This window comes from Polypterus senegalus, chromosome 3 (assembly GCF_016835505.1).
Source record: "Polypterus senegalus isolate Bchr_013 chromosome 3, ASM1683550v1, whole genome shotgun sequence".
In the NCBI taxonomy this organism is placed as follows: domain Eukaryota; kingdom Metazoa; phylum Chordata; class Cladistia; order Polypteriformes; family Polypteridae; genus Polypterus; species Polypterus senegalus.
In genome coordinates, this window is record NC_053156.1 from 127858261 (window position 1) to 127873509 (window position 15249).

Here is a 15249-nt window from a genome sequence, read left to right on the forward strand (position 1 = left end):
ACATAACTTCCATTCATTTTGTATTAGCAATCAATCTCAGAGCAGTTGAATGAGTATTTTCATCCATAAAATGCCTGAGATGATATACTAGTTGTTATTGATGGTTAAAATTTTATAAACTTATTTTTAATTTGCAAATGGTACTTTTGTAATTTGATTTAATAACAATGAAACTGCAGCATTAATAGCTTTTTGTGTGCACAAATCCTGTTATAACCATTTGCTTCTAAATTACATCTAAGTTATGTCAGATTTACGTTTTATTTTTTTATTTAATTAGATTTAAATTTTGCTTTATAATTTCGTAAGTTAGGTTTCATAATTTCATACATTAAGTTTAATAAGTTAATAAAGACAATACTTTATACTGAGACAGAGAAACCTAGTACTGAACCTAGGTTTCTACACTACAGGTGGTTGTACAGACATGTTCAGTAAATCTTTGATTTAACACTGCTTTAGCAGGTATCCAGCATAGTTGAAAAATAGGCTTATGTTTGTGTTTTGTACTGAACTTACTTAACAATTGCCTTTACTGTTATCAGTTATGCTAAGAAAATGTATATTTTGAGTTGAATAGCAGTGATTCAGGACAATGTGTTTTCTTCCTTACCTAAAATAATACCCTAAAGTGCTGTTCCAGCCACTCTTACTTTTTTATTTTAGCAAGTACAAAGTATCCCATTAGGAAAACAAGCGAGTGAGCTTTGGTATCTCATACAGAAGTGCTTTTTTCTGTTTTATAGGTATGTTGCTCTCAGTACATGTGACAGATAGTGGGAGAAAATTACCTTAACTACACTGCATTGGCTCATGTTGTGTTGCATCACTGTATAGAATACAGAGTAAAATATCTATAGTGAAATGATAAGCAAAATAGCCTGAAATTAGACACACTGGCTAAATGAACAGTTTGTGATGCACTCATTTAGGCAAAAGAGTGAGTATTATAATTTTAGGTTTTAAAGCTATACCTGTGTATATAGTTAAGTCAGTTTTGCCCAATTCTCAAAGGTTACTAAATGTTTCTTTATTTTGTTAGACTAAAGGTTTATTGTTCACCTTATTGGTGACCTCTGCCCTTTTGGTTATAGTTGGTGCTTTTGATAGTCCTGCCCTTACACAGCATAGCAGTAAACTTTTGGTTAATGGTTTGGGTAAATCCCACATAGACTACTACAGCAACATTCGCTATGGTGTCCCTAATAAACTCTTTCATCGACTGCTGCTTATACAGACTTCTGCAGCCACAGTAGTTACATGTTCTAAGTCCGCTGACAATATTTCACCACTAGTCAACTTCATTGGCTCTTTGTGTCCCACTGAATGCATTTTGAAATATTACTTTTAACATTTAAATCCCTTTATAAACTTGTCCTCTCCAATCGCACTGACCTTCTGCAGATCTGTACTCCTTGCTGCTCCTTCTGACCTTCATCAGCAGGTTTGCTTTCTGTCCTAGACATTAAACTCTGCACCATGTACCAGAGACCCCAGTCATACAGCTCATATTCTCTGTAACTCTTTTCCCTCTCACATCCACTAGTTGGACTCTATAGGACAATGTAAAACTGCTGTTAAAACATCTCTTTAGGTTTGCATACTTTCTTTGAATTCTTTGAAAGCTTACAATGAAAGAACTGCATGCTGCTGTTAGCAGAAAGCAAACAGAACATCCAGAAAGGGCTTTCATTACTACAGACAATTTCAATCATTGCAACTTTAGAACTGTATTGCCCAAGTTTCATCAAAATGTCTCCTGCTCCAACCGAGGAGATAGAATCTTAGATCACGTATATACAAATATTACTGAAGCTTACAAGGCCTTTAAAAGTCTGGCCTGAAGAGAGCAGAAGTTTCAGTACACAGACTGGCACTTGTTTGCCACCCATGCCACTCGGGAGTCAGAAGTGGACATCGAAAGGTACTCGTCTGGCCTAGATTACATCAATACAAACGTTAATGAAATCATAATCTACAAACAGATTAAGACCTTCCATAACCAGAAGTCTTGGATGAATGAATAGAGGTTAGACTCCTGCTGAAAGCTCACAGCGCTGCTTTTGAATCTGACAATGCTGAGAGCTACAGCACATTCAGGGCCAACCTGCAAAAGGGAACCAGGAGAGCCAAACAGAAATGTAAGCAAAAAATTGAGGATCATTTCAAAAACTTTGACTATGTGGCAAGGCTTCCAAAACATCACAGAATATGGTAAATACAACTTCAATAATAAGTAATGTCTCTCTTCCTGATGAGCTAAACAACTTTTGTGTTCGTTGTGGGACAGTAAAACACTTGCATCCGAAACGGCCCTTCCCCTAAACAACCAGCCCTGCAGAGTTACCATCGCCGCCGTGCAATCTGCACCAAGCAAAGAGAATACATGCAAGGCTGCTAGTCCTGATGGCCTGCCTGAGTGTGTGATTAAGGCCTGCATTGGGCAACTGTCTGAGGTCTTCAGTAACATATTTAGTCTGTCTTTGTCCCAGGGTGTCATCCCTGCATGCCTTAAGTACACGATTGTCCATCCATTCATTCATCCCCCAACCCGCTATATCCTAACTACAGGGTCACGGGGGGCTACTGGACCCAATGCCAGCCAACACAGGGCGCAAGGCAGGAAACAAATCAACAAATCCTGGGCATGGTGCCAGCCCACTGCAGGGCACACACACACACCAAGCACACACTAGCGACAATTTAGGATTGCCAGTTCACCTAACATACATGTCATTTGACTGTGGAAAAAAACGAGAGCACATGGTGCATTTCATTGGACCGTGGGGGGAGAAAACCGGAGCACCCGGAGGAAACCCACGCAGACACGGGGAGAACATGCAAACTCCACGCAGGGAGGACCTGGGAAGCAAACCTAGGTCTTCTAACTGCAAGGCAGCAGCGCTACCATTGCACCACCGTGCCACCACACAACAATTGTACTTTTGCCTAAACTGTCCCCTCCAGAGAGCCTGAATGATTTACGCCCTATTGCACTCACTCCCATAATCACCAATTGCTTTGAGCCCACCTCAGATCCAGTCCACTTCCCACACTAGATCCCTACCAGTCTGTCTACCCAATAGGGCAATGAAGGATGCCATGTCCTTGGCTATTCACTCTGCCCTGACACACCTAGATAACAACAATTCCTGCATGAGGATGTTACTTGTTGATTTTAGCTCCACATTTAGCACCATCATCCCTTCCAATCTGGTAAATAAGCTCAGCAACCTTGTCAGCAAATCTTTTTATAATCAGATACTGGACTTTCTAACTAACAGTCTGTCAGGTTAAACAACCACACATCCTCAACCCTGATTCTGAATACTGGTGTTCTACAGGGCTGTTTGCTCAGCCAAGAAGCTCATTGTGGATTACTGGAAAACTAAAGGCAGCAGACATGCTCCCATTCAAATAAATTGTGCTGGGGTGGATTGTGTTTCCAGCTTCAAATTCCTGGTAGTCCACATCTCTGAGGGCCTTTCTTGGACAATAAACATTTCCACTCTTGTTAAAAAAGCACAACAGTGACTTTACTTTCTGTGGAGGATGCCTGTCTCCTCAGATTCTTTTATATTGATTAACTGCATTACATTGTGTTATGGCAACTGCTATGTATCTGACAGGAAAGCTCTGCAATGAGTGATGAAAACTACCCAGCACATCAGCAGTAACCCGCTGCTGACTATTGCTGACGTGCAGCAATCATAGTGTTTGCGAAGGGCTTGCAGCATCATGAAGGATGCTTCTCTCACCAACCATGGACTGTGTACCCTCCTCCCACCAGGGAGGCTCTACAGGAGCCTTTATTGCCTGCACCAGCAGACTCAGGAAGTTTCTTTCATAACACCATCATCATTCTGAACTTTCAACCCTTACCACTCACTAGCTGACCTTTCTAAATATCAATCAATTCTGACTGTACTCTGTACACCAGTTTACGTATATCTATTCTGTACGTAAAAATATTTCATATATCTATATTTATTCATATCATGTCAGTATTCATATCTGTATACTCTTCCTTCTATACTATCTGTAAATTCAAATATCATATATGTGCTCATGTGCATGCTGCTTAACTGCACCTTACTGTCTTTAATATGCACTTTAATGTACTATTTTCACCCACTGTCTGTTGCATCTTACTCTACTATTTGCACTTTCTTTTTAGATGCTAAACTGTGTTTCATTGCACATGTACAATGACAATAAAGTTAAATCTAGTCTAATATAATAAATTGTGACTTTTTAAGTATAGTTTGTTGTGGCTTAGATGGAGCAATAATTTTCAAGCCACACATTAAATACCCTTTGCATAAAGTCTTGTTACTACATTTATTAAGAAAGTGTTACCCTTATGAGCAGTATCTGTTACCATGTTTCCTTTACGCAGCAGTTGAAGTACTTCTTAAAGTACAGATTTCATTGGTACTGACTGATTTTGTTTTCATTTGCTCGGCAGTCTCTCTTTCTAGTTCAACCTTTTTTTATGTAATGTAATTACCAAACAATGTTGGCTGGAAACCCTTTACTACATTAAATAGGGGAAAAGCAGTTTACCTACTTATTCTTTTGTATATCAACCATTCTTACCAGTGGTTTAGCATTCCCCATACGTGTCTTGGCCTGCGAGTCTTTAGTGGTAACTTTGCCTTTCTCCATAATGTACATATATCTGTTATTAGCAAAGCATTTTACCTTTATTTCATTCCATTGTGCTGTGATCGTTTGCTTTGCAAATGTGTCAGATGTTTCCCTTTTTGCCACTTTATTAGATTTCTGATAGATAGTATTCCCACAGTCATCAGCATTACAGATGGCTCTGCCACATTGTCCACATTTGTTTTTGGGTTTACTTTTATTTATCCATCGATTTGCAAGGGTACTGAGGTGACAGTCTCCACTGCTCTCTGGAACATGTGTGTTGCATCCTTACACAGATATAATCCACATACAAATCTGTCACAATTAGCCTACCGAGTAAGCCATTTGCTCTGTATCCCAATACAGTGAGTTGCACTGATACTTTCTTGCATTCTTTAATATTGTTAGCTGCCTGAATGTGCTTGAAATTCTTAGTACCCCGTATAGGTAAAGGCTGTCCATTATTGTTCATTTGTATCGAAGGCATCAAGGTTATCTTTTGTGCTTGCCATGCTTTATCTTTTGAATTAGTACTTTGCACTTTTTGTAAACAATAACATTTACTTTATTTAACTTAGAACTTTATTGCTAGACATCACAGTTGCTAGGAATTTCTGTTGATGTTGCATCCATACACATTACAAGGTAAATGTAAATTATTAATAGTAAAAAAAAATATATATATTGCACAAAACCTAAATATATAAAACAATATATTAGTGTATAACAGCAAACCTTTCCAGTAATATATCAAGTATGTCCTTATGAAATAAACCCAAAATAAACATAATTTACATTGGATAGAGGAGTTTAGACATCAGGAAAACACAGATGAATCAGAGACTATGTTTAACCATAAGGACTGTAGTAGGAAAGAAACTTCTTATATGTTTAATAGTTTTTGCCTTCAGTGATTGGTAACGTTTCCTCAATTGTAATAACTGAAAGAGATGGTTGCCCGGGTGAATGTAATCTTTATTTATCAAGCAGGTTTCCTGATGAATATAGGACCTTAATGAAGTCTAGTTTCAGGCTGTCCCAATAACATCCTGCAGTGACCCATTGCAGCCTACTTGCAAACCACCAATGGCATTTCCTGACCCATCGGTGGCAACCTAGGTCACGACTCAGTGGTTGAAAAACATTGTCTTAATTGACCCACTCACGAACCAATTACAGAAATCTGCTCCCCATTGGCAGCATGATCCGGTGGTGGAGAAACACTGCCTTACACAAGCCCAGTGAGTGGACACTGAGACACGGAAGTATGGCTTGTGCTACTCCGTATCGGCAATTAAAGTATATGTATCACTAATCTGCAACAGATGCGAAGAGCCTCAATTGCAATGACCTGTACACTTTGTGACTGACATATGACCAAATGCTCAGTCCCAAAAGGAGCTATAAGACAGAGCATGAGTGTATTCCTCAAAATACTATAAAAAGTAGTAAAATAAAAATGAAAGTTATAAAAGCAGTAAAATGGAAGAATTCCTAGTATATAGTCTGTAATGTTTTAAATTGAAAAAGCCCATGTCTTATTTAGCAATGTGTACTATAGACAGGATTAAATAGTGGAAGTTTAAAAAGGAAGACAGCAAAGTTGAGCTCAAGGTGGAGGTAAGACAGGCACTGGGTGGCAGTGAAGTGTTGCCAGATAGCTGGGCATCTACAGCAGAAGTGTTAAGGGAAACATCTAGAAGGGTACTTGGTGTGCCATCTGGACAGAGGAAGTAGGACCAAGAAACCTGGTGATGAAATGGGGAAGTACAGGATAGTATACAGAGGAAGAGGTTGATGAAGAAGTGGGATAGTCAGAGAGATGCAGAAAGTAGACAGGAGTACAAGGGGATACGGCACAAGTGGAAAAGAGAGGTGGTGAAGGCTAAAGAAAGGGAGTACCCTGGACACTAAGGAGGCAGAAAAGTACCTGTATTGATTGGCTAAACAGAGGGACTGAGCTGGGAAAGATGAGCAACAGGTTAGGGTGATGAAGGATAAAGATGGGAATGTACTCACAAGCGAGGAGAGTGTGTTGAGCAGATGGAAAGAGTCCTTTGAGAGGCTGATGAAAGAGAGAAGGTTGGATGATGTGGACATAGTAAATCAGGAAGTGCAATGGATTAGCAAGGTGGATGTATTTAAGAGAGATGACAGTGGAGTTTTTAACCAGACTGTTTAATGTAATCTTGGAAAGTGAGAGGATGCCTGAGTAGTGGAGAGTGTACTGGTATCAATTTTTAGAAATAAAGGGGATGTGCATAGCTGTAGTAACTACAGACAGATAAAATTGATGAGCCACAGCATAAAGTTATGGGAAAGAGTAGTGGAAGCTAGGTTGAGAAGGGAGATGATGATCAGCAAGCAGCAGTATGGTTTCATGTCAGGGCCTAGAGCAAGCATATGACAGGATGCCTAGACAGGAGTTATGGTATTGTATGAGGAAGTCGCAGTGGTAGGGAAGTAGGTAAGAGTTGTACAGGTATGTACGAGGGAAGTGTGACAGTGGTGAGGTCTGCTGTGGGAGTGACAGATGTTTTTAAGATGGGATTGGCTTTGAACCATTTCTTATTTACAATGGTGTTGGACAGGTTAACAAACAAGATTAGACAGGAGTCCCTGTGGCCTGTGGTGTCTGCAGGTGACATTGTGATCTATAGCGAAAGTAGGGAGGAGACCCTGGAGAGGTGGAGATATGATATAGAGGGGAGAATAATGAAGGTCAGTAGGAACAAGACAGAATACTTGTATGTAAATGAAAGGTAGATCAGAGGAGTGGTGAGATGCACGGAGTAGATTTGATGAAGGTGGATGAGTTTAAATATCTGAGATCAGCAGTACAGAGTAACAGGGAAATGGAAGATAGATGAAGAAGAGAGTGCAGACTTTTTGGGTTCAGAAGAGTGTTCAGGAATGATTTGTGACACAAGTATTAGTAAGAGTGAAAGGGAAGGTCTACAGGATGGTAGTGAGACCAGCTATGTTATATGGGTTGAAGACGGTGACACTGACCAAAAAACGGGACAGAGCTGAAGGTGGCAGAGTTGAAGATGTTAAGATTTGCATTTGGTGTATTGAGGATGGACATGATTAGAAATGAGTACATTAGAGGATCAACTCAGGTTGGATGGTTAGGAGACATAGTCAGAGAGGCGAGATTGTATTGGTTTGGGCCTGTGTAGAGGAGAGATGCTTGATCTATGGGTTGAAGGATGCTATTGATGGAGCTGTCAGTTAGTAGGAAAAAAGGAAGGCCATTAGAGGAGGTTTATGGATGTGGTGAGAGAAGATATGTAGATGCTGGGTGTAACAGAGCAAGATGCAAAGAACAAGAGGATATGGAAAAAGATAATCCGCTGTGGTGACCCCTAATGGGAGCAGCTGAAAGAAAAAAATAAAAAACAAGAAATAAAAAAGGCTGTTAGAGGAAATGCTAATCCTATTGGGCCAAATGATTGTCAGATAGAGGGTAGCAGCTGATGGTATGACTACAGGTTTCAAACTCCGGTCCTGGGAGGCACGTGTACCCTCTTTATACCTGTTAATGAAATTTGTTATTTGTTTACAGAGTTTATTATGTTTATCCTTTTTCTTTATTAGGTTAAGGAGGGCAGATCACCAGAATGTTTAATGGACTTTAATGAGATTAGCACTTCCTCTATCATTCTTTTGTATTTTCTATATTTTTTGTATTTCAGTTTTCCTTCTTTGTGGTATGAGTTTGTTAGTTGCCTTAGTTATACAAGTAGCCTATAAAACTTTGAGGAGATGGATGTTGGAGGCAAATCATCACACATCATCTTCATTGGTCATTTCTTGGCACATTTACGAATAGCGAATGTTTAACGATGTGTTTTATGCAATGACCTGTACACATTTTGCAGTTCGTAACACTGTGAAGCAATTGGTTTATTAGAACATTATACACTACATCATTTTGCATCCTTCTATTCAGTTACATGGTTGGTCAGTCACCCATACACAGCTTCGCCGATTCAGATACTTTTTCTAGAAAGCTCTGAAATCAATGTCAAATTACTGTCTAAATAAATAAATGTCACACGCAGTCTATTGCCTTAATTATTAATAAATTTGCTATGGCATGTCTTGATCCATTTGAAAAATACAATTAGCCACAAAAATGCAAAATAATCTCTTTTTAATACTTTTGCTTTTCTGTTTAAATAATAGAATTATAATTACTTGTTTTACATTCTTTTTGTCCTACTCCCAGTCTTTCCATTTGTTTCTAATTAATGAGTTTACCGGTTACTGGGTGTTTAATGCTTTATCTTATAGTGTTAAAGAAAACAAAATAGTCCTGGATTAAAAAGCATAATAAGCACATAGTAGCACATGCTTAAAGTACTAAGGCAAATGGAGCACTAAAGAGGTTTTGAAAAAGTAGGAGAACCCTTTAAGTATAGATAAAATTAATTAGGCAAAAATAAGGACTACTTTTACATCTTTTGATCCATGTATTTTGAAATGCTATATATTCTGTCAGTAAGATGACTTCTCTGCTGCAAGGCCCACACTTGATAAGCAAAGGAGCTGCCAGTGTTAAAAGAAGAAGAAGGCCAGTGGATTTTAACCTCCATGTTTTGCACCTGTTTTTACTGAATTATTTATTTATTGAATATTTTTATGCACTGCACTTTTGAACACTTGTTTTGGATTGTTTTTAATAAAAACATTGAACACTTTTGCACCTTCACCTTCATTCATGTGGTGTTCTTATTTTTATAGCTTATCCCAATCATGACTATCGATGGTGTCAGGTTTGAGAGGCTCTCAAATTACCCATGTGTATATTCATTTGAGTTTGCATAATAGTAGAAATTGTTTTATAACTGGATATTTTAAGTGTGTCATTAAGCATTCTTAATTGTTAAAATGTATTTAATCCTACATGTGTTGTTAAATTTAATTCACCCAGTTTATGGTCATAGAAAGCTTTCCCGGTTTTGCATGTTGATTATTAAGAGAATGACCTGCGATGATGCTAGTGCATAAAATACACTTTATACATGGAAAAACTTGCATCAGCAAATCAGCAAATATGAAAGATTAACATTAAATAAGAGTGTATTTGTGTGGTGATCCTACTGCTTGCAAAGAGAATCTCAAAAATAAAAATGAAAGCATTTTTTAAATTTAATAACCAGTTGTTTAAGTTTATTACCTGTTAAAGTAAAAAAATTACATACATCATTATAGCATATTTCCTATTTTATTCTTACATTTTTGATAATACTAGAAACCATAAACTCGCATTATCATGAGAAAATCGAGTTGTGCTACATATAGTAAAATTCTATGTGTTAAGTTATCAGATACAACATGAATGATATACAATTCGACAACTATAAAGAAAACTATTTTTAGAGAGTGTAGACAATTTAGTAAATAAAACAACACTAATAATGTGTGACAAAATCTAAAAGTAAATTTCTGAAAATCTAAAGCTAGATACATTTTTTTAAAAAAAGAACAAAAAAAAAACTAAAAAATACCTTAAAACTAAAAAAAATCCGATGTGAGTGTCAGCATGTTTTGTTATTTACCGCTCTGATGCAGATCTTTCTGATTATAAAATAGATCATTATGATAGCAATTAATGAGAAGAATTCATAATTAATTGCAGAATTACTATATTTGAGGGTTATTCTAGAGTGTCTCTTTCTCTTACATGATTTGGCTCAACAACTAATCAGTTGATTGACATCTCATAACAGGTTTAAGTTTAGAGTTTGGTATTTTTCCATCTATCCGTTTTAGCTGTAGACCGTCCTCAAGAAACTGTGACAGACAGACACACACCCATCACTGAGTTATTGATGTTTTTGTTATCTGACCCTAAAACTTTGAGATCTCTCGAAAATCGGAAATCGAAATTTTTGACGAATCTTAAGCTATCGCACCTCCCCCATAGATGATAGGTTATGGTGGGGGAGGGCACAAAGCAAAAAACATTTATTCAATGACCAATGTGATGAGAGGTCTCAAGCTAGTGATTGTGAATGAGCTGTGAACCTCCTTCATCCAACTACCATTCAGACTACCTGCACTTCATATGTGAAAAGTTTTCGTTAAGGTGGACCTCGTGAGGCACTGTTTCATGCTCTACTAGGATAGTATGTTTTGTGGAGTCGGACTATAGAACTTGATCTAGTCTGAACGTAGTCGTTGCTATTTGTAGTTGGACACTGCAGCTGTCTTCCCAAGTCCACAGTCATTTTCCAGTCATAACTTGGAAGGTAAGATTCTGGTAAATCTTATATTCCACTTTGTAACTTTTGATTTTCAACTTTTCCTTTTGGTTTATTTTCTGAATTGTAATTTTTAAAAAAATCATAAAAAGTAAATATTCGAAACATTGCAAAAACAAAATTTCCTGCGATTGCTTCTTTTCCTAACTCCTGTATTAGAATGAGACTTTACATTACATTAAATCTTGCTTTTTTGTTATCTAAAATATATATATATATATTCAATTTTAAGTCTAACTGGGTTTCAATAAGCTCACTGTGCTTTTACTTCCTTCTGATGATTTTTGAAAAGAAACATTAAACTGTTCATGGTAAGATGATTAGATAGTTTACATTGTTTTCTAAGATATTTTCCTTAGTGAACAGTTCATTTTAATAATGTAGCAAATAGTATTCCATGAATGAAGTATTGTATTTCAAAGTGCAAATAATGAAAATGACAATTTTTTCACTTTCCAGCAACAAAAGCAACAAGGAGGAGGCAGTTCTGCAGCGTAAAACAGCAGCAAGTGCACCCCCACCTCCTACAGAGGAAGCAGTCTCAAGCAGTTCTGAGGATGACTCAGGCACAGACAAGGAGGAAGAAGGAACAGGATCACAGCGGTCTACACCTGTGAAAATATCAGACACCACAGACACTGCAAAGGTTCAAGAGGTACATCATATCATACACTTGATATCATATTTCAAGTGTTTTTCTTGTCACCTAGGGGTTTTCTTAGCAGAATATTACTTCAATTTTATTTTCTTCAGAAATATATTTTGAAATATCAACAAAAGGCTAAAATACAAAAAAGAATTACATTTTTAAAGTACATTTTCTGTAACCGTTAATTTCCATTGCATTTAACATAACTGGTATTTCATTAAAACATTGGTTATCATATTTAGTACAAATCAAACCTTTATACAGACAGTCATATAATTCATCTAAAAGAAGTTAATTATATTTTTATGCTGAGTAACAAAAAATAGGTGTAATTATTAGATTTGAAGAAAAGGTAGGAAATGATCATTGTTGCAGACAAGTAATTAGGATTGGCACAGTACCAAAGTGTAATACTACTAAGAGTTTTGAAATTCAGTACCATTTTTGATACCCAAGACAGTATATAATGTATCTCAATATAACATTTATTTAAGTAAATTGCAATTCTGCAATCTTGACAACGATGAAAACAAATAATAGAAATGTTAGTAATTAAATGCAAATATTTCAAGTAGTTCAATCTTTTGTAAAATGTAAGAGTAAAGTTCTGTAATCAATAAAAAACAAATTTAAAATCTGGTCAACAGTTTTTTCACATTGATGAAAATAAATACTGTTACTGAGGTAGTACAATGAAATAATACAGATGATGTTAATTAAATGAATATTGCAATCTTTTGTGAACAGTGCACATAAAAAATAGCAAAAACAAACATTAAACTTTCAAGAGTAAAGAACAGTAATGTGTTCTTTTGTAAAGAGTTGTTCAAAAAAGTAATACACAAGCAGACCATTAATGCACTTGAAGGCTATGCAAAAATGAAAGCAATTTTTTGGTGGTGCAAGTTAGGGTTCATTGCTGTGCACAGGTTTTAAATAAAAACAGTATGGCTCAGATTCACTGGGTGTGCATGTTCATACAGCCCAGGGATGTTTAATGGGGAGATTGGGGCTGATTGTGCTTGCAGGTAATAGAGCAGTTGATTCCAATTTCCTTATTGACTCTCCATGGGTTGTAATTAGGATTCTGTGCTCATGGAAGTAATAAGGAGAACATGAGCAGGAAATAGGGGAAAAGAAAAACAGCAAAACTGAGAAGAATGGAGGTTGAAACAAAAATGAAGAATAGGAGTGGCAGAATCGTGGTGGAGCCACTGCTGTGTAGGAGAGGAAGGAGGTGGTCAAGTACAGTATGTGCCTGAGAGGATGGTGTGGCCAGTGCTCAAGGGGCAGAGGATGCTGTTTTTTTGCCCATTCCAGCCTTGTGCAGGTCTACAATTTTGTCCCCGACATCCTTTGACATCTCTTTGGTCTTGCTCATGGTGTTGGAGAGATTGGAATGGAAGAAATTGATTCTGTGGACAGGTGTGCTTTATACATATAAAGAGTTGAGATCAGGAGTATTTGTAATTGATTGATTGAATCTGTGGGAGCCAGAATTCTGTCTGGGGTGTAGGGGATCAAATATGCATTTCTCTCAATGATATGTAAATCAATTTATGTAACTTTTATGTAATGTGTTTTTTCCTGATTTGTTTTTCTGGAAACTTACAAATTCAGCTGGGGGATCAAATGCTTATTTCCCCCACTGTATGTTGTTTGTTGGGGCAAGAGGTAAGGCAGCTCTTTTCATTTACATCATAGCTAAATGCATCTATCAATATTCATATACTATTAGTTGTGAATATTCATAGTATGCATTGAAATACCTGTTAAAGCATTAAACATATTTTAAGGATTCATTTCTTGCAGAAACTCTTTATGTGTATGTTTTTAGCACAGATTAATGTTTTACTTAATTAGATCATAATGCTTAATTGAGGTAATATTTCTTTATGTGCTTTGAGTAATATGTACCTAGAAGTGCTGCACCTCTGTTTTTTTGTTTGTAATTTTAGTAATAAGGAATCTTGCACTAGTAGTATAAAATTACACCATTATGAAAATATAGATATATGACCTAGTGGCTAAGGGATCTGAATCTATACTAATAAAAGGCAACGCCCTCACTGACTCACTGATTCACTCACTCACTCACTCACTCACTCACTCTATCTCTCTCTCTCCCTCTCCCTCGCCAACCTCCCGTGTAGGTAGAAGGCTGAAATTTGGCAGGCTCAGTCCTTACAGCTTACTTACAAAAGTTGGGCAGGTTTCATTTCGAAATTCTATGCGTAATGGTCATAACTGGAATCTATTTTTCTCCATATACTGTAATGGACAGTTCAGCTTGATGGCCGTGGGGGGCGGAGTTGCATGTGACATCATCACGCCTCCCACGTAATCACGTGAAATGACTGTGAACGCAGTACGTAGAAAACAAGGAAGAGCTCCAAAGAGCGCTGAACAAAAAACACCATTTCACAATTGAGAAGGCAGCAAAAGATTATGAAGCGAGTGATGCATACAAGCATATTCATAAGTGCAGCTACTGCGGAAACAAAGCACAGTGTGAACCGTAAGTTTAAATTAAGTTTATAGACACACTCCCGCTGCTGTTTGTCATGCCTACGACGAATATGGTATTCGCGAGATACAAGTTTAATGAGAAGACAAGAGGTATAAACGAGACTTTGGATCACTTTGTAACGGAGTTAAAATTGCTGTAGCAAGAAACTTTTAAGTGCCGGGTCTTAGCTAACATTAAATAAAGCCGTTGACATCGCGAGATCGCACGAGCACAGCTGAGAAGCTTCGATGCATGTACTCCGAGCGGCTCACGTCAACTGACTTTGCAGGACTGGAAAAGATTAACCGCTAAATTATTCGCAGGCAATTTCCACAATTAATACCGGGAATGCCTGTTGAACCGATTTGGGTGGTGAACACTTCGATGAATGAAACCTGTTATCTTTACAACGGTTGACAAACACGGAATATAACTTGAACACAACACATCCTCCAAATACGAACCTGATTGAAAGAAATAATGATAATCAAATCCTTGATGACAGCAACACTCATAACGGTCAGAAAACCATTACATTGACAATCATGTTACATTATTTTTAAAATGTTTCCTTTTCTTAGCACAAGCACAGCTGAGAAGCTTCGATGCATGTACTTTGCGTTAAAAAAAATAACGCATTTAATCACACTTTGCATTCCAAGCAAAGGAGAACATTTGTCAATGCATGATTTCCTGGTACGTCGATTACATTGATGCACACATCAGAGCTACAAAAATGTTAGAGTGAGAAGAAAGCGCGTTGCTAGGACTGATCGAAGGCAAATTTCATTTCAAAAGACTACCCGATGGAAGCCTTGATAAAAGTGTGGTTTTGTGCAAACTGTCCAAATACGAACCTGATTGAAAGAAATAATGATAATCAAATCCTTGATGACAGCAACACTCATAACGGTCACAAAACTATTACATTGACAATGATGTTACATTATTTTTAAAATGTTTCCTTTTCTTAGCACAGGAACAGCTGAGAGGCTTCAGTGCATGTACTCCATAAAGTGTTAAAAAAAAAAACGCGTTTAATAACACTTTGCATTCCAAGCAAAGGGGAACTTTTGTCAATGCATGATTTCCTGGTACATCGATTACATTGATGCACACATCAGAGCTACAAAAATGTAAGAGTCGGAAGAAAGTGCGTTGCTAGGACT

General features: G+C 37.3%; 1 protein-coding gene across 5 annotated transcripts in view; it reads left to right on the plus strand.

Annotated features, from left to right (window-relative positions):
• The window catches only part of fig4a (FIG4 phosphoinositide 5-phosphatase a), a 340932-nt gene that overhangs the window by 198857 nt on the left and 126826 nt on the right, over positions 1 to 15249 (plus strand). For all 5 annotated transcript variants that reach the window (XM_039747917.1, XM_039747913.1, XM_039747915.1 and 2 more), the window contains exon 21: positions 11382 to 11577. In XM_039747917.1, coding sequence (XP_039603851.1) covers positions 11382 to 11577 — 196 coding nt within the window. The remainder of the gene's footprint in view (positions 1 to 11381; positions 11578 to 15249) is intronic.